The sequence below is a fragment of the Simochromis diagramma genome, unplaced genomic scaffold, assembly GCF_900408965.1.
Source record: "Simochromis diagramma unplaced genomic scaffold, fSimDia1.1 OVJJ01000487.1, whole genome shotgun sequence".
Lineage (NCBI taxonomy): Eukaryota > Metazoa > Chordata > Actinopteri > Cichliformes > Cichlidae > Simochromis > Simochromis diagramma.
The window spans coordinates 2,956,655-2,976,455 of NW_024387305.1; the positions used below are offsets into that span (position 1 = coordinate 2,956,655).

At 40.3% G+C, this 19,801-nt stretch overlaps 2 protein-coding genes across 2 annotated transcripts; one reads left to right on the forward strand and one right to left on the reverse strand.

The window, feature by feature from the left end:
- Window positions 1-443: 443 nt before the first annotated feature.
- rln3b (relaxin 3b) lies at window positions 444-3,737 on the reverse strand. Its single transcript, XM_040004360.1, has 2 exons — window positions 1,565-3,737; window positions 444-1,462 (listed from the first exon to the last, which is right to left on the reverse strand). The coding sequence occupies exons 1-2, from the start codon at window positions 1,737-1,739 to the stop codon at window positions 1,194-1,196; spliced, it is 444 nt and encodes a 147-aa protein (XP_039860294.1). The 5' UTR covers window positions 1,740-3,737; the 3' UTR covers window positions 444-1,193.
- On the forward strand, window positions 1,748-19,051 carry rfx1b (regulatory factor X, 1b (influences HLA class II expression)). Its single transcript, XM_040004352.1, has 18 exons — window positions 1,748-1,771; window positions 3,771-4,140; window positions 11,083-11,180; window positions 11,370-11,459; window positions 12,556-12,629; window positions 12,760-13,057; window positions 13,149-13,330; window positions 13,425-13,544; window positions 13,868-13,989; window positions 14,137-14,255; window positions 14,721-14,824; window positions 14,913-15,064; window positions 15,260-15,357; window positions 15,606-15,755; window positions 15,868-16,079; window positions 16,169-16,322; window positions 16,443-16,488; window positions 17,322-19,051. The coding sequence occupies exons 2-18, from the start codon at window positions 3,792-3,794 to the stop codon at window positions 17,498-17,500; spliced, it is 2,547 nt and encodes an 848-aa protein (XP_039860286.1). The 5' UTR covers window positions 1,748-1,771; window positions 3,771-3,791; the 3' UTR covers window positions 17,501-19,051.
- The last annotated feature ends 750 nt before the right edge of the window (window positions 19,052-19,801 follow it).

A 19,801-nucleotide genomic window follows, 5' to 3' on the forward strand; every position in this document is an offset into this window, starting at 1 on the left:
TGAGCATTTGCCGCTTAATTAATAATGCATGTATGATTATAAAATTATGATAATATTTTATTCCGTGAACGGAGCAGATTATACAATATACCTACGTCGGTTTGTGCGGTTTCATTTTTCTCCACTAGATGGAGCCATATTCAACGCCTCTAGCCTGTTAGCTATGTGTATGAAGTGAGACAGGGCGTTGACAGAAAAACACTGTCACCAGAGATGATGGCCCAGCAACAATCACAATCATGAGCGTCTCCGTGATTTTTGTCACCGGTATGGCACAGAGGAGATATGAGCAAGGTAAATACAGTGTTAAAACTGGCACTGAAAACACTGTGTATACATTCAAGTGCTCCTGTGCCTTCAGACATATGTATTGTTTGAAGAGTGGCACTACACTCAAATTAAGTACTTTGTAAAGTGCTTAGACAAGTATTTAGACGATTTTACTTAAGTAAAAGTTATAATTCCATAAGTAATAGTACTAAAGTTTTCAAAACATGTCTAAAATATATAACGTATCCACTATTGCATTATCATATGATATGTGTGATATTATTGGATGATAAATATTAATTAATCAATATGTACACTTTCATGCTTCACATATTACTACTTAATTAAATGACTAATTTTAGCTTTATCTATAGTAATACGTAGTAAGATGGAACAGTGGTTAGCACTGTTGCCACACAGGTCCTAGGTTCGAAAAAGACCCCCCCTCCCAAAATAAAAAACAAAACTCTAGCATCATAAGCCTAATATGCTGCAGGGCTGTCACATTGTAAGCCCTTGCAGAATCATAGTAAGCAACTACATTTTAAGGAAGGAAAATGATTTCGATATAATTCAGTTAATCGCAGGCCATGTACTTAACCATGTACTCGTAGTCATCACCACTTCCTTAATTTTGAAATACTTACCAAAACTGTGAAACAGTCCTTTGGAAAATGGGAAGTGCTCTAACAGCATGAAGTATCTTTATTATAACTTTCTTCTTTTTAACGAAGCAAAACATTTCATAATCAACTAAGCAAAGCTTTATTAAACAACCACATCGACCAGAGCAAACAAATATCAAGAAGACATTCATATTATGGACAGGTAGTTGAACGAAAGTGGACATTTAAGAAATTGTGTATGGGAGTAAAGTTCTTCATTTTGAAAAGAACAGGGTGTATATTTAGAAAAATTTAAGTTCAGCAGAGAGAGCTGATTTCACTCTTGCTGCAGCCCCACTTGCAGCAAGCATTGGACAGTCCAACCACTACGTCCCGTCCTTTCCTGTCTGCGCTCCGTAGAGCCTCCAGGACCTCTTCTGTTATCGGTGAGCGAGCTGAGCGGCTGAGTCCTGCTGCTACAGATGCTGGATTTTTCCATGGTTCGGACTCTGCAGGATCTTGCTCGCTCATAAGTTGAGGGATGGGATTTGCCTTCCATGGATCATAGGTCTTCTCTCCAATAAATGCTGACAAAAAGAATAAAAAGTAAATCTGTCAATATTGCAGTTTAATTCTTTGAAAACAAAGCACATCATAGAAAATCAGCACACAAAATCACACCGTCTTACCCGAGTCTTCTGCGCTTCTCCTCCAGCGAGAACCACCACAGGTAAAGATGACAGCTCGTATGAACTCTCTTCCACACAGTTTCACCCCATAAAAAGAGGGATGACCGTCATTGGGGCGCACCCTGTCTACCAGAGCCACCAACAAGCCCAGGGTCAAGAGCGCTGCCTTCCACATGATGCTGAACAAATACTGAAGGTATCTCGAAGGTATGTTTAAGTGTCTCTGTGGTTTGTGTTTCTTTTTGGATGTTCTTTCCACCTTTTATAGGGCCTAGCATCAGCGAGGAGGACCTGAACTCACCTCCAGTGTTCGTCATACCTCGAGATAAGGCTGGAGACCTTTACGGGCAACAATGCACTCAGAGGAAGAGAAAAGTTGTGATTAAAATGCTGAACGATACCAGAGGTGATGTCAACAGTGCCACTGGGAATCTCATCACCTGTGACCTTTAAGTGGCCTTTCTGTCCCTCACATCATTTTGATTGGGCTGTCTGACATTAGCACAGTATCACCATTAACTCTGCCTACCATGGGACTAATATCACTATCTTTGTACCCCAAGGAAGGGTGCTGCTCACTGCTGACACACACACACACACACACTACACTAAAGAGACATTTCAGTGGACCCCACAGTGACTAATCAGTTGTGAACGTCCCATTATCATCATCGAATACTAATTATTTATAAGAGAGACAACACGGGGACAGAGATAACCACCGCTTTCTGTGAATAAGAATGAATTTACATCCCATCATTTCCAATCTGTGTGACATTTTGGGCAATCAAAAAAAGTAACATTACAAGCGTTCATTTGACGTTAGATTCTAGCGAAAGTGATAGACAGGTGTAACCAGCCAATCAACGGTCGAGTTTTCTAACCGATGCTTCGACCACCTCCTTACAGAGCCAATCAACATTTAGCAGAGGGAGGGGTAACGACAAGAGGGTAGCAACAGTTGCCCCGGTGAAGGCTCGGCGCCATAGTCACGGTAGTCCTGGCGACAAGAACTAAGCAACGGGAGTCAACAACAACAACCTAAATCTAAGAGGAAAAAACTTTAACGCCTAAAAAGGACAAAACCGGAACAAACAGGTGAAAAGTAAACTATCTCTGAATTTCCATTTAATTTTAGGTGAACTGTGTGTGTGCGTGTGTTTGTGCAGTCGCGAACACTCGCGCAAAATCGCTCGAGCATTTCGGTGATGAAAGTGGTTGCTAGCTTCTTTCCAAACGTAGACCGTTGTTATGGCGATGTCAGATCTTTGATAAGAGCACAAGATGGCGGGTGTGTTGTGGCGCCTGTCGTACTTTTTTCTGCTATTTTGTCATAATGTTCAGGTTGTTTGTCACAGTTTCGATTACCGAGAAACTCACGAGGCGAGATTTGTAACGTGGTCGTAGATTTATTCGCTATCGACGTGACTAGCTAGCAGTTGGCTAGCTTGCGTTAACGTCATAACTCAACGTGAGCGATCTCCTAGCTGGAGAGGGGGGAGCTATCACTTTCTCAACTCACATTTCAAACAAAAGCTGACTAAAGAGATTAATTACCGAAACGCACACCAAACTACACACGCACCAATGGGTTTTTAATGAGTTTTAAACGCACACAAGATGATTGCAGTATGTTTCATAATCATTTAGTGACTTTGAAAAAGTTTCTTGCGCTGACATTGAATCCAGTGGAAGTGACTGTCGTGAGGACGGTGTGCCTCATGCTTATGTTGTGTGGCATGTTGGTTCACGCAGCAGTGGCTTCTCGCGCAGTAGGATGGCCTCTAGTAATTTTTTCTTCAGGTTATGCAATCACGGGACTATTCACAATCCGTAAATTTAATTGCTTTTTTGCTCAGCGGTTTTGATTGTTTTATTTGAGATGAAATGTCATGGCCATGGTCAGTCAGAAACATTTTGAAAATTTGATTAATTGCGTTATCTGTTATGCTGTAAGATCATACTGGTTCTTTCCGTTTTGACAAAACAGGAAAGGCTTTAGACTACTGCTTAGTCTCAGACAAAAGCCCTACTTCCTCATAAGGTTTATGTTACAGGCACACAAGGACACACACACACACACAAGCGCTCACTCACTCTGAGTGGTCAAAGCACGGTGAGATAATAGGACCACAAAGTGTATTTCTGTGTATGTCCATAGCACTTTCATTAATGAATGTTATTTTTTCTGTATCCATAAAACCAGTGCCTCAAAGCATTGGTTGCCATGGCAACTTCTGGATACTCCGAAGACCTTCAGCCTCAGCAGGCCAACACAGTAACCATAGCAACACCTGCTTCCACCACACCCTCATCCGCAAAGACTGCACACTTCCTGTCCGAGATCCCACCAGCCTCTGGAACCGTTTCGTCAGCTAACCAGTCAACTGCTGCTTCTAAAACTGGACAGGATGCACTTTGTTCTCAGGCTCCGCCCACCCAAGCCCAGAGCCAGAAGGCTGTGGTTCTGACTACTCCCACACAGCACTACGTGAACCCTAATCTTCAGCCTTCTCCAGTCCAGGAGAGTAATGGTCAAAGCAGCTCACCTCAGTACATCATAGTAACAATTCCAGGTGAGAGACTACCTTAGGAGTGACTGATACACACATACACATACACACACCAGGATTCAACATTACCAATGAACTCGTAGCCCAGGCATGTTGACTGGTCAGCTGCCAATGTTTGGATAACTGGCTGGAATGAAGCTTCACTAATGAGTATTTTTTTCTCACAGTCAGTATCTTTATGTTAAAATGCCAACAAAAGTCTTGTTGAAAATGAAGATAAAATTGTTTAAATGCAAAGGAAAGTGATCTGTTGCTCTACTTCCATCCACCGGCAGTTAGTTTTACACAGTCAAACCACTGTTGAATTAAGAAGTGAAGAAATGAAATGAAAATGAAAACTGTCTGTGTGCAGACACTGTTTACTATATAGTTGTGAAATGTATAAATTTCACAGATTTCTTGTAAACTTTGTTGAAGGCTGACAGCAGTGTTCCATCCCTCTCTGGCAATGATTAGCGCAGCATGCAGGGTTGAGTGTTATTTAGATTAAACTAGTAGAATTTTTTTTTTTCGCCACGTGTCTGTTGGATAAAGTCTCTAGACAGCTGTGTTACATAGTTTGTCTACCAGAAACTGGATTAATATGCTTATGTGGAAGCAAATGGGTGATAAATTTCTTGCAGCAGCCCCTCTTGTACCTACTGGCATCTCTACTTCAGACTCTGGGTGCAGCTGTTTTTTTGTTTTGTAGAAATGTGTGGAGCCAATTCTAGATTGAGCACTAGGCTGTATGATCAGAGGAGAGGTATTTATCCCATAAATCTGTCCCTAATGTTTCAGATGAATACTGGCTTGGATTCAAGCTTTTTGATTTTGACAAGACAATTAGATCCTCAAAACACATTTTATTAACAGAAAAAAACTACTCCTTGAAAAAACACTGAGAATCACTAGATTTTGTATCACACACTTAATGTTTTTTTACAACTACAGTGACTCTTTGCTTGTCTTTAAATGCGCTCTCCCAGATGCTGTTTGTGGGGGAAGACGCATCACTTTGTCACTCTGTGAATGAACTGTGTTGTTGTACTTGAAAGAAAGAGGGAATTTCCTCCACAGAAATGAATAGCTGGGTGAGGCATGTAAAACACAAGGCCTTGTTCACCTTTTTTTGCATTTCAAATCAATGTTTTAAGCTCATTACATTCGCAAACCTCATGCTCGTGATCTGGTATTTATGCAGTGCTTTCCTAGTCCCACTGTCTCCTCAAAGACTCGTTACACTTTAAGCCAGATTGAGTCATTCACACGCATTCATACAGCACTATATTCTATGCACTTTGAGCTCTTTACCTAACACACACTCACAGACTACTAATGGATGCATCTTTGGGATTTTACTATCTTGGCCAAGGACACTTTGATATGTGAAGTTGAGGAGCCGGGGATCAAACCACTAACCTCCCGGGCTAGAACCGCCCAGATATGTGGCAAACTTTGGCTTGCTCGTGGGTATTTGAAAAACAGAACTTCTATGAAGGGATGTCAGTGCATGTGTGTTGTACAAACACTAAAAACATAATGCTTGGATATCCAAGCATTTTGTTTTTACACAGAAAATGAGATTTCAATCTCAATTAGAATACCTAGAGCATAATATCAGAAGTAATAATAATTATTCTATTAATAATAATAAATAATAATTTTGCATTGATGTTTCCTGATCACCCATCAGTCTTATTACAGAGGATTTCTGTCATCTCTTGCTATCTCTTTAAGAAAGAAGAAGTCAAACCGATATCTAATACCTTTTTTCCAACGAAGCAGCACTGGTGCCTACTGTAGAACCGGTTCCACACATTTCCCCTGTGGGGAAAAAAAATAAAATAAAAAGGTGTTAGTGCCAAAAAGCTAGTACTGGCAAGACATTACATAATTCCTGTTCCCAAAAGTTGAATCCACTGGCTACTGGAGGGACTACCATAAGCATAAGAACTTTACTGATGATTCACAGATGCAGTCTACAGATTGTGTCGGCAATGGAAGCTTTCGCCAGTGACACTAAGTAACATTCAGTCTTCAAAAATGTCCAAATGTGGGATGGTTCTCAAAAAGGCACCAAGGTAAACCTATCTCAGCACAGGCAGTCTGTTGGTGGAAAGTCCCACCAAAAAGAAAGAAAACCCACTGATGTAGACTGAACCTGTGCGGTGTGATGGTGATGCGTTATGATGACAATCTATGTGCACTGGATTGTTTGCCTTAATAGTCGGGAACTAGGGACTATGGGTAGCCAATGAATGAAACTTCACTGAACCTCTTTTCTGCTGCTTTTACTGTTATACATAGATCTTCGTATGGGGATTTTAAGAATATTTATTCTACATCAACATGTCTTTAAATTTCTGCCTAGCAGTTGTTGAATTTCTTTTGGAGAAAAGAAAAAAAAACAAAACCAGAAATTTTTGGGTTGGGATGCCACAAAAGTTGCAAATCATAGTAGCAAATGTACAAAATTAGACATTATCGTAGAAATGAAGGTAGCTGACGTAAGATGGATTAATAACACTTTTGAACTTAGTACTTCTTATCTAGGAAAAGTTCAATCAGCCATGGCTTATTTTAAAATGTATTCTATTAAATAAATACAAAAGCTTAGTCAAAAAAACCTAATCAGTATTTTAAAAAGTTATGCTAACTAGAGGAAATGAAAAGAGACCCCAGTGTCAGTGCCCATCTGTATGTTTATTTTAGGGCCTTCTATTTGTAGATCTTTTTTCCTGCCAGTATCAAGTGACGCTGTGCCCTCTCACCCAGAGTGAGAGTTTCACAGGCCTGTTGCCTGGGGCTTGTCTCTGCCTCATAAAGTAGGAATACAAAGTACACAATGTAACAGTATCTAGAACATGGACTACAGTAAAAAGAACAGACTTTGTGCATGTTTGTTTTCTGTATTTCAATTTTTTGATAGCTTGTTGGAAATTATAGTTTAAGATTTCTATAACATGAATAATATTATGCAGTTAGGGGCATAAGTATTTAGTGACTGACACATTTTTTGTAATTTAACAAAAAAACAAAACAAAAATCGTATTAACTCTTTGAGAATTATAGCCATTTTTTCACACAGCCCCACATCTTCAGAGGCGTAAAAGTAATTGGACAAACTAAGACAGTTTTAAAAATAAGGACTGTTTTCTAATACTTGGATGAGATCCTATCCTGCCAATGGCCGCCTGAAGTCTGGAACTGCAGCTGCCTTCAGCTGTTTGTGGATCTCCCTGCATTCATTATTTAATAACAGAAAGGTTGCTCTGTTTGGGTCGAGGTCAGGTGACTTGATCATTGAAGAATAACCCATTTCTTTGCCTTGAGAAATTCATACTGCTTTTGCAGTATGCTTTGGGTCATAATCCACAGCACTATGGTCATTTGCACTGCGAAACCCCGTCTGATTAGTTTTGCAACATTTGGCTGAATCTGAGCAGAGACTATAGCCCCGTATGCATCGTTATTTATCCTGATACTTTTCTCAGCAGTCACGTCATCACTAAACACTAATGACTGGGTTCCACTGTTTGATATAGATCCCCATTCCATAACATTATCTTCACCATATTTAACATATAATGTCGTAAGCTGCCGAACATGAGCTATTTCTCCATTCCTCCAGACTTTTTTCTTCACATCATTCTGGCACACATTAATCTCGGTCTCTCATCTGTCCAAAGAACTGTGTAGGCGCTTGCTTTCTGTCAAAGTTTAATGTGGACGTCTTGTTCTTGAATGTATTTTGTGGTGTGCACTTTGTTGTAAGCTCTCTTAAATGTAGACGTTTACTCTTTGAGAGTGCTCTTGAGTTAGATATTTTGAAGCTGGAACCAAGGAATGAATTCTGTGATCATCCACTGTAGTGGTCTTTCAGGTCTTTTGTTGCTGCTGACCTGGCAAAATCAGCCCTCCTTTCTAAGAAAGCACCAGATTGTTAATTTGATGACTCCTAACGTTTTTGCTGTCTCTCAGATAGGTTTATTGATAGGTTTATTGTGGTTTTTCAGGTTAAGGATGGCTTCCCATGCTTAGATTGACAAGTAGACCTCATGTTGAATGTTCCAGTAAACAGTTGCCTAAGCAGTTTCAGCACAGTTTAATGAATTTGTCATGCAATAACAAGGAACTGTCTTCACCTTTCCATTAAATTGCTTCCAAGTTGTCCAATTACTTTTCTTTTTTAGGTGTTGAAAATGATTTATACAGTCATGGCTGTACAGTTAATACAGTACTTTTTTTTTTTTTTTTAAATCAACTGAAAATCTGCACCTCAGTCATAGCTTGATTTTTTGATTTCATATCCATTGGGGTGGTGTACAGAGTAGGGCTGGGCCATATTATACCGTTCACGGTAATACCGGTATAATGTTAGGCAACGATAGGAAAATGAAATATCGCGATAGAATATGAGTAAAACGCGCATGCGCAGTGCCTTTGTTTTCATACGCACATGGCCGATTGTTGAGTGAAACAGATGAACCAGAATTGGTTTGTAAAAATGGTGCAACTTCAGTGATGTGGAACTGGTTTGGTGTTTGTCCGTCAGATACACGACAAAGCACATTTTTTTGCAGAACATGCAAGCGGCCGTCGTTATTGTCGTATTTGTCGGACTAAGATGCTCTTAAATCTGGGAGTAATTTGGGTCCTAAACTCCTATGTTTCAGGTCAAACGAACGCTGCAGCATCACTGAGAGTTAAAAACTGTCTAAATTCTTTCATCTTTAATAAAACGATCAGCATTGCTGCTTAACCAGGTGAAACTATGAAGTTTAACTTCCAGGCATCCATGAAAACAAAATTTATTACATTTAACGGAGTTAGAAGTTAGCAGGAAGCTAGCGGAAGTTAGCTCGCTAGTTACCTAAGCATGATATAGCATGTTCTGACAGAGATTTCTGGAAAAATTCAAACGTACAGCTCTGCTATCACTTCCAACATAAATGAAGACAGGAAACTAAGCAGCAGTGACGTTTGTAGGGTTACTGAAGTTGGCCTAGCTGGTATATAATGATGTGCTACGTGATTGCTAGCGACACAGCTATGTTAGCATAACATAAACAGTGAAGCTGGAGGACGAACACTAACACTTTTCCACTTATAAAAGTTAACGTTAAAGTTCCTGATAGTTAGAGACAAATGCAATCGCATGGCAGGATGCTGTAAACGGACCAAACTTCAGTCAGGAGAACAACTGAGATCATCCATCCACAATACAAGGTTAGTCATTAATATACTGCAACAACATGGGAATAGAGCAGAATTCATTCATTAATAAATCAATGGTACAGAAGTGGAGGAAGCAAGAAGAATGAGTTTAATAAAGTTTGATTTATCTGACTGCTTTGTTTCGCTTAATGTGCCTTATAATCCCATGCACCTTATGGTCCGAAAAATACGCACTGCACACTGCAGTTTAATGTTGCAAAGCACCTCTTTTTAACTTCAGTGGATATTATACATGGTTATACTCAGGATATGTCAGCCAATTTCTACTGGAAATGCCTTTTGGTTAAACTTTCAGCAAGGAATTTGCATTTGCACTGTTAAACTTTTATAAAGCTTTAATGTACATAAAAACCAGCTTCTTGTTTAAGTGAAAATAAATGGAAGGTTGTCTTTTTGCGCTAGTAATGTTGTGGAGTTGTATTTTGTCTCGCATCAATTATATCGTCGGTTATATCGTTATCGCAAATTTTCAAATATATATCGTGATAAATATTTTTGGCCATATCGCCCTGCTCTAGTACAGAGGCAAATTTACAAAACTTTTGGCATTGTCCAAATAATTATGAGTCATAATATACGACTAGATGTTGTTTTGCACTGTAAGGTTTAGATGGTGTTTCTTAAATGTTGCTTCAGTCTGGTCTAGAACATAACATTTACATTTTCATTATTCAATAGTTAACAATATAGCTGTAAAATGAGAAAAAAATATTTATGGTCCTTGTAACCTTCAGGTTGTATAGGCTTGGATTATTGGTAGGTGATTGAAAAAATAAAAGCAAAGTTCTCTAACAAATAACTGACTTATCAACTGTACTAATTATACCAATTGATGAAAACAATAGAATTCTAAAGTGGTGTGTTTGGGCTGGGGTTACAAACAAGCCCTAAACCAGGTTAAACAACGCAAGCCATCCTTTTTTACACAGGATTGACAAATCTTGTATAAATGTATCCACCAAACCACAGACAGACTGGATTTATACTGTTGCACCAAACACAGGTGACTAGTTAGCTGTCAGACTGATGTTGTTGCCTGAATAAAAAACTTTTTCTTGTAAAATGGGAGGTGAAATTGTGATCAGAGTTATCATTTACAAGCACCTAGGCCAGAGCGTTTAGCTATAATAATGTAAAATTCAACTGAGTGGTACATTGGGCATTAGTCAGCTATGACTTGACCAAAGTGTAGTTACTGGTAGTCTATTTCCACAGTGTTCAACCTTGGTTGGAGTAAGAGCATCACAACAGGAGCAACAGTACAGGTGGTTAAAGTAAAACGTTTTCTCACCTGAAAAATAAAAACAAGAGAATATTGCCCTCTCCTCCACCCAACCTCCGTTCTCTATTTTCTCCCGCTGTTGTCAACCCACACGTATCTCTCTTTTTTCCCCTCTCATCTGATCTCCATGTTTACAAGATGGAGGGATTTCTCTCTCCATCTGGGGAGATTAGCTGTCCAAGGCTGTCCCTTCTGCATACAAGATATAAGGATGAAATGAGAATTGGACAGACACACTTCTCCTCCTCCTCACTGTCCATCTTTCCTCAGTAGAGCAAAAAAAGAAACTTGATTGCGAGATGTTCTGTGGTGGCTGTTATTACGATTTGGAACCAGTCTGTCGTGAGTGCTTCGCTTGAAGCGATGGTGGATGGGTTTTCAGTTAAATGTGCCTGATCGTCAAATGAAACCTTTCTCCTTTACCTTTTGTGTTTCATCCACAGATGACTCTGTGCCCTCCAGTGACAGTTTGTCAGACTCCAGCCCGCCCGCCCCTGGTGTACCTACTCAGGTGGTCCAATCAGTGCAGACCACCCCACAGGTAAGATGCACACATATATTCATTATGATGGGAATCCCCCTGTATGTTGGAGACAATGTGGACACCAACGAGCACACCACACATACTGTGGGACTGCTCTTTGATCAGGACTTACTGGAATGACATTCACGAAACACTACAAGAAATTTTCAACTTTCAATCTGACGCTCTGGCTTTATACATCAACAGAGGTCAGTGTTGCAAGCCGTGTCTCAGGCAGCCAAGAGGAATCAGACAGGCCACGTCAACAATCTACAGTCTGTGCATATAACCCCAGAGGTAAGGAAGATAATTCCTCTCATCACTTCATCAGCATGTCAGTCATGCCACACCACGTACATTGATCTGCAAAAGCACACCGCTGCCAGTTTTGTTTCATTAGTTGTAATCCTTAATAGCCTGCTATCATACAATTAAGTTAACAAATTGGATTTAATTAATGTGTAATCAACATGTTGAGTGCACAGTATGATATTACTGAAGACCGGGAGAACCTCGTGGGCAGTCAAAGAGACAGTTACTTTTCAGGACTCGATGAAAGCAAATCAAATATTGAACTTGGTGAACGAATGCTTGCTCTGCTTGTCTTCTTCATAATGCCTGATGAAGATTAAGACATTGCTTTTGTATAAATGTTTTAAGGAATATTTTTGCAACCAATTTGAAATTGCCAGAAAGATAACTTCATGCCAAGTGGATGTGTAGAAAGAGAACAGTTTTGCAGCTTTTTACCTAGTAGTCACACCAGCATAGCATGTATTAAGCTTGCATTTCATTGAGTTGAAATGTACTATAACAAGTGCATCTTGTATAGTAACTCCTTAGAATTAAAAAAAAAAAATAGAATATAGCTTTTCAGTCACAAATGTGAAATCAAAAGGTTTAGCAGTCTTGTTCACACTGTGCCCACACATATTTTATGTTCCGGTTAAAGAGTCGATTTGTCTTTCCGTCATTACAATATTTACTATCTGCTTTAATAAGTAAAATACGAATAATTATCGAGAGCATAACTGATGCACGCTAAGTTTCACTGCACCCTTCACTTCAATTACACTTTAATTACATTATTTATCTTTAGTTATAGAGTGCTTTTCACAGTTGTTCATGCAACACCATCATAAGGAGCAGATTTTAATAAAGTGGGACATTCAAAACATATCTGCATGTTGCTGAGTTATGTCATTAGGTGGAAAATGCAACTGTTAGTCATGTTGAGCACAGTCTGTTAGTGTGACACTTTAAATTGTGAGATGTGGGGTGCCATCTCCTTTCCTTTAGGAGGATGGTCCAATATATTCTATGCTAAAGGAGGACTTCATTCAGTTCTTGCAACCCTTTAATTGTGTTAATCTCCTTTTTGCTAATTTTTCAGGTAGAGCATGTGTACTCTGGCCAGATCCAATATGTGGATGGAGCAGGAGATGCAACTTTCACCACACCCACCATGTAAGTAGTAAAGCACCTGATCTATCTGTCTGTTTGCTCTATGCTCACACGTTCAGTTACACACACTCTGAAACTTTGCTCGTCACAGAGCCATTGATATATTTCATTGTCTGTGTCTTTTCTTGTCCAGTCGACCGAACAATTACCCCTTCTCCGAGTCGCCCCTGTATTCCCAGACACCTCCTACGTCCGCCTCCACCTTTTACGAGGCCACGCCCAGCTCTGAGTCAGACATCACTGGATCTGTGACTTCACAGCCAGTTTCTGTGGCAACAGCAGGAGCCAGCAGCACAGCAGCTGTTGCAGGTGGAGGTGGTTACGTTATTCAAGGAGGTTATGTCTTAGGAGCAGGAGGAACTCCAACAGCAGGTGGAGGAGGAGGAGGACAGAGTTACTCCAGCCCCAACTCTCGTGCCCCACCTGCTACCGTGAGTCGAAAAGTTGAAAGTGAAGCACATCTATGATCCGTGACAGCCTACCACCCAAAGGTTCAAATACTGTGACGTCCTTTTTCCCCAGGTGCAGTGGCTCTGTGATAATTACGAGGGGGCTGAGGGGGTGAGTTTACCTCGCTGCACCCTCTACTACCACTACCTGCTTCACTGCCAGGAACAGAAACTAGAACCTGTTAATGCTGCATCTTTTGGAAAACTCATCAGGTCTGTCTTCATGGGGCTGCGTACACGGAGATTAGGAACCAGGTACACAAAAACACGCATACAGACACACATACACGAACTGTGCAAGACCAGTCTCTCAAGGGTTTATCATAACTTTTTCCTGTGTATGTTTCAGAGGGAACTCTAAGTACCACTACTATGGTCTGAGGATCAAATCCGGGTCACCTCTGCTCAGACTGATGGATGAACAACAGCACATGGCGATGAGGCAGCAGCCTTTCTCACAGAAAAACAGGTAGCCACCCATGCACTCTAAAACTTGTCCTTGAGCCATTACAGGTACTGAGCTTCTAAATATAGTATGAAATACTAGTAGAGTACATCATTGCTGAAAAATATTCCTCCTGTGGTTTATGATTTCATTCTATGCATGGATGACATTTCGTTCTTATCCACAACCGGTCCTCCTGTCGGGTTTTACGTTATTTTGTCAAAACTGAACACCTTGTGTGAAAAGATCCACTCAAACAAAAATATGTAAAAATACAACAATGCACACATATATTCATATATTCATTAACTCTGGCTCTGTTTCTGTGTGAATGATGTGACAAATAGGGTAAAGCCAGTTCAGAAGTCACAGGGGATCACCAACGGCACAGTAGGCGGGATAGGTCAACAGCAGGGCTCGACACTTTGTGACATTTCGGCCCAGGTGCAACAGTACCAGCAGTTCCTAGGTGAGGAACACCTGCACATTGTTCATCATTGTTTCTTTTTTAGTTTATTGAATAAGCAGTTTAAAAAATGGATGGATATGATTTTATTTCAAATGATACTGAATCAACTCTCCGTGGTTCCTGTTTCCTGTGCATTATCATGTGCAGAGGCATCAAAGCAATTGCCAGACTTTGTGGAAATTGATCTTCAAGATCGAACCCTGCCCGATGGGATCCTTTTAGAGCACCTCAAGGCCTTTCAGACTCTGTACAGAGAACACTGTGAGGTATGCAGCTGAGACAAAAGAAATGACATGGAGACTGAATATAATAGACATGCTTTCCATGTGTGTGTACTTATTTCTCTTGCCATTATTTACTTATTTCTCTTGCCATTTCATTTTGTCATTGAAAAAAGCAAGGTTCTTGTAGTTGTTGTAAAGCACAGTAACATCAGCTTCCAAAGAAATGCAAACAGAAACACTGAAGTGAAGTTGTGCTCATTTACAAAGTAGTTTTGGATGATTCACACAGTTCAAAATAATCTTTATTTTATGTTGGACATTGATGCAACCCCTAAGTTTATCCAGCCCAGTTTCTTCTAATTTTCTATCCTGTGTAAATTAGCATCGGGTTTCACTCGCTGAGCCTATGACTTGAAATTTTTAACATAAATACAAGCATCCAGCAGTGCAGTGTTATACATACAGGTCCCATGAACACCTCTGTGATGCTAAGTGTGATCCTCACAGGCTATTCTGGATGTGATGGTCAACCTTCAGTTCACTCTCGTTGAGACCTTGTGGAAATCATTCTGGAGGTTTAGCCAGAGCAATGATGCAGAATCGCTCAACCTGTAAGTATTGCAAACACACTCAAATGTGTGCACCCAAGCATCCCCTGCTGAAACTGAAGCTGATCAGCTGTTTCACATGCCCACCCAGACACAACGAGTCTGAGAAGCGACTGCCCAAATCGTGCCTGGTGGTGCTGTGTAAGTTTGAGCCAGTGCTACGCTGGACGAGAGAGTGCGACAACCTGCTGTACCAGACTCTGGTGGAGATCCTCATCCCTGATGTACTGAGACCCATTCCAAGTAAGTTAATAATGTCATGTATAAACGTTTTAATTTTCTGCGAAACCCACCTGAATACGTTTCAGTGCTGTTTTAGTGATGTATACTGTATGTAAGAATTATACACTGCGGCTCATTTAAAATGGAGAGAAGTGTTCCTGTGTTTTTGTATATCCCTGTAAATTGCGTCTTTCCTCTTTGCATCACCGCCATCAGGTGCCTTAACTCAGGCCATCCGCAACTTTGCCAAAAGTCTGGAAAACTGGTTGACAGGTGCCATGATGAACATCCCAGAGGAGATGGTTCGCATAAAGGTATTTTTATTTATTTTTTTTACACTGAACTCTGTATCTGTGTTTTAATTTGGAGCTTTTTATTTAATACACGGGTGCATCCCTTAGCACTTAGCTCACCTTACATCACCAAATGTAAGCTGATTAGTGATGTATTTTCCGACTTGGTGGTTTTTAGAGCTGCCATATTGTGATGGAAAAATGTGACTTGTCCTCTTTATGGCTCTTTTTGACAATGGTGCTTTATTTCTCCTCGCTTTTACTTTCAGGTGGTGTGCATTGGCTCTTTCTCCCAGACGCTGCGTCGTTACACCAGTCTGAACCACCTGGCTCAGGCTGCCCGGGCCGTCCTCCAGAACTCAGCTCAGATCAACCAGATGCTCTCTGACCTCAATCGGGTTGATTTCAATAACGTACAGGTCTGCCAGTACTGCCGTCTGTGTCTCCTGCGCTTACTTGCTGCTGTACATCAGTGTTTTTTTTTAAATAAAACAGCAGATTGCTCACTGTGCTTGCCTGCGTCCCCCTCAGGAACAGGCATCCTGGGTTTGTCAGTGTGAAGACCGTTTGATCCAGAGGCTGGAGCAAGACTTTAAAGCGACTCTGCAGCAGCAGAACTCTCTGGAACAGTGGGCTACCTGGCTAGATAGTGTGGTGTCCCAGGTCCTAAAGCCCTATGAGCACAACCCTATGGCCCTGCCAAAGGCTGCAAAGGTTTTCCTGCTCAACTGGTCTTTCTACAGGTGAGGGGAAATGGGGAAAAAATGGGCTTTGTAAAGATGCAGTTTTATGTTAAAGAAACATTTTCTGAATCTTTTCTTTTCTTCACCAGTTCTATGGTAATCCGGGACTTGACTCTGCGCAGTGCTGCAAGTTTTGGGTCCTTTCATCTGATCCGCTTGCTGTATGATGAGTACATGTACTACCTAATCGAGCACAGAGTGGCTCAGGCTAGAGGAGAAACTCCCATAGCAGTCATGGCAGAAGTATGTACCTGAACACACACTCATACTTGTATTCCACTTTTGAATTAAGTTTATAAATATGTCTATAAATGAGAACCTTCACAAACATTTATAAATGTGCTTTCTTTGCCATGGACGCAGTTTGCCAGTACTGTCAAGAGCCGGACCTCTCAAGATATTGAAAAAGGTAAATGAGGATGGTTTTCCTTAAATAGTCTTTTATTAGGATTCCCCATAAGCACCAGCCTCAGCCTTAGCCGTTTTGCTACTTGGAACCACAGCAGTTGCCCCCTGCTGGCCATTACAAAGAATGCTGAATTAATGCACTTCTGCATTGACTTCACTTTTCAGACACTCGTCCATCTTTTATGAAACTCTTTGCGTTACAGATTTAGAGTTCACACCTTTGTTTTTTTTTAAATGCAAACAATAACAAGGTCCCCACTGAGGAGAAGTTTTTATTACAATATGATGACATCAGCGGTTTTTAGAGGTCATTTATGATGATATCAGTATTGTTAATATGGAAATGTAGCAAAGTATATTTTGCATCATTGTGAAGTCATGAAATCATGTTTTAAGTTAAAGCAACGAAAGTGCTGAACTTTTGCCTTATTTGTGTTACCCTGACCTTTGACCTTACATACTAAAATGGTATACTTTAGTATGTAATGTTTAGTATATTGTTGTCAAGTTTGAAGATCATCCATAAGAAACTGTGGGTAATATAAAGGGTTTTTTTGTTTTGTTTTTTCTACTGATTTTTAAATTTGGTGGTTTGATCCAATTTTAATCAAAATAAAATCAGCTTGAGGCACTATCACATAGAGATGGTGGGGAGGAAGAACTCATGTTTAGGGGGAGAAAAGAAAAAGATGGTGAGACAAAGAGAAGACAAATGAAATATGTATGCATTAGAGATTCAAACAAAAAACAAAACAAAAGTGCACAGTAGCTGCTGCAACAGGCCAACACTCAGCATGGCACCGTGGTATTTACTTATTGTCTTTCATGTCTCAGAAGAAGAGGAGGAGGATGACGATGAAGATAGTGAGGAGGACACCGGAGATTTGGTGCTGCAGTCCAGCTCTCTGAGCGCGGTTGATGATGAGAAGGAGGTGATGGAGCCGCCAGTCAAACAGCCCAGGACAAACTTAAGTCTGCACACGCTCAATGAGACCGACAGCACACCACCTTAGCTAATCACCTGTACGGTTAGCACAATGCTTGACACATGCCTTTGCTTTAAGTTTCAAATCATGTCATCTCGTTCTGTCGCACCATGTGAGCTTCTGGTTTGCATGTTTGGTCGTCTGTGGTGAGAAAGTGGGAGGGCCTTTTGCCAAATTTTCTCTGCTGTACTGTTTGTGCTGCAGCCTTTATGTTTACCTTCACTTGATCATTTCACAGTCCCCCCCCCTCGTTCCCTGTGCCTTCCCTGCCTTTTCAGTGGCTGCTCCTGCCCAGCCTGAATTATATATACGCATATTCTTGATTCCCTCCCATCCCGCCTTAACCACTGACCTGATTGCTGTGGAGAGATTCATTGTCCTCTAAACTCAAATATCACTTTAATTACCTTTAACACAATGACTATGCAGGGGAGCTGGACTTGAATGAATGGTATTGTCTGAAAAATATATTTGTTTAAGAGTAGCATCTAGAATGATACTGCATCATGAATTTTTGTTGGCACATGGACGTTGAGTGAAAGGTATTTGGCTTTATAAATGTGACTCCTTATTCATTTGGCCAACTAACTGATACGCTGTGCCTTTTGAGAGATTTCTAGGCTTAACAAAAAAAGGTTGTGCTCTATATATTCTGTATCGGTGGTTTAATAAATGAAGGTCCTGTGAAGTAGTCGTGGTGTTGTCATGAACTTTTTGTAGCTGTTAAAAGAAAAAAAAAAAAAGATAGTCTAGTTTTGTGATGATTCTGCCTGGTTTGTTTTTCTTCATCCATCCTTTCTTTCATCATCAACATCTTTCTTTCACACATAAACATCCAGATGACTCGAGTGCAACCCCCCCCACCAAGCTTTTCCCACCTGATCAGCTCCACATATTTTGCAATCTTTGTACCAGCTAGATGTACCAGCTATCTCAAAGTTTTTGTAGTGTAAGAGTAGATGTTTATTTTCAGAAAGTGTGTATGCTGGACGTTTGTAGATAACTTATATTATGTACCTTTTTGTGAACGCCGTAATATATCCAAAATATTCGTATGTTGTTTAACCATTATTGCCTTAATAAGTATGTCGTGGTATGTCCACCAGCCAGAGTCTTGAGCTATATTTTTATTGTGATGATGGACCAAGCATGTGAGTATGGTGACTTAAGATTAACCCCCTCAAAGAGCACACGCTCAACCAGCAGCAATGTGTGAGTGTGGGACTGAGGGGAAAAGAAATAAAAATATTATAATGGTAGTGGGATGTCCCTCAGGACCACCTGATTACAAAGATGTCACCAAAGAACATGACAAAGGAGAAAAAAAAGTATGTTTACATTTATATATAAATATATATGTGAGAGCAGGCTACAAAAATCTGACTCGAATTAAAATTAACCGCCAACTGCGATGTCATACAAACTGTGCCGTGGATTCTGTCCCTTGCTTGTGCTGCAGAACCATTTCTGAACGAGGTTCTTGCTGTTATTCTGAAGACCTTTGTACTTAAACCTGTGATCAATGTTTGTAGCTTTATTCTCACTGTTATAACTAAAGAGATGTGATTGCTATCAAAACTTGTGCCAGACTGTTTTTCCTTCATTCCCTGTGTTGTTCTTGGAATTTCTTTCTTAACCACATTTTCCAACTGGAGGTTGGTTTGGGGATGGGCAGTTTGGTTTGGGAGTCCTCAAAATGAAACAAAGGCTGTAATGGAATTGTCCCAAAAAATGACCACCTTTGTTTTCATAATATTTTTTTCTTTGACTTATTTAAACCTAACGGAGACTCAGGAAAAGAGAACCTAAGGGCTCAGAGAAGACCTGCTCTAGATGTTGTGGGGATGTTGCCACTGATGCCCCTCGCAACATCGGCTGTCAGGGGCAGTTCCTCTGGATTGGCAAACTAAGGCAGCAGACCTTTGATCATATAGTCATTTCAGGGGGATCATGATCCTCAACTTGGCTGGGAAAGTTTATGCCACAGAGGATGGGAGTTCATCCATTAGTTAAACCTCAGATTCAGGTTTGGTTTGGTGGGAGTTTGCAGAACTGATCGTGTCCCTCATTCATTCTTTGGTTCTTATACAAATTAATGCTCAGGTTGTACAAGTCAGACCTGATGAATGGCCCGGAGGTCTACTTCAGCTAAAAGACAGAAGATCAGGGACCATTTAATGAACAGTAAAAGGTAAACCTAAATTTAAGTTTCTCTGTACTTAAATTATAAATTATTTGGGACATTGTAGTATTAAAATTAATTAGTCTACAAAATTGTTCTATTAATACATTCAACTAGTGAAATAAAAAAATTAAAAAAAAGTATAA

Excerpts from the sequence above, each read along its gene's own strand:
- rfx1b (XM_040004352.1), top strand. The coding sequence starts at position 3,792 with ATGGCAACTTCTGGATACTCCGAAGACCTTCAGCCTCAGCAGGCCAAC. Across the intron at positions 15,358-15,605 it reads AGGAGATGGTTCGCATAAAG|GTGGTGTGCATTGGCTCTTT; the intron begins GTATTTTTATTT and ends TTTTACTTTCAG. Across the intron at positions 15,756-15,867 it reads TTGATTTCAATAACGTACAG|GAACAGGCATCCTGGGTTTG; the intron begins GTCTGCCAGTAC and ends CGTCCCCCTCAG.
- rln3b (XM_040004360.1), bottom strand. The coding sequence starts at position 1,739 with ATGTGGAAGGCAGCGCTCTTGACCCTGGGCTTGTTGGTGGCTCTGGTA. Across the intron at positions 1,463-1,564 it reads GAGAAGCGCAGAAGACTCGG|CATTTATTGGAGAGAAGACC; the intron begins GTAAGACGGTGT and ends TCTTTTTGTCAG.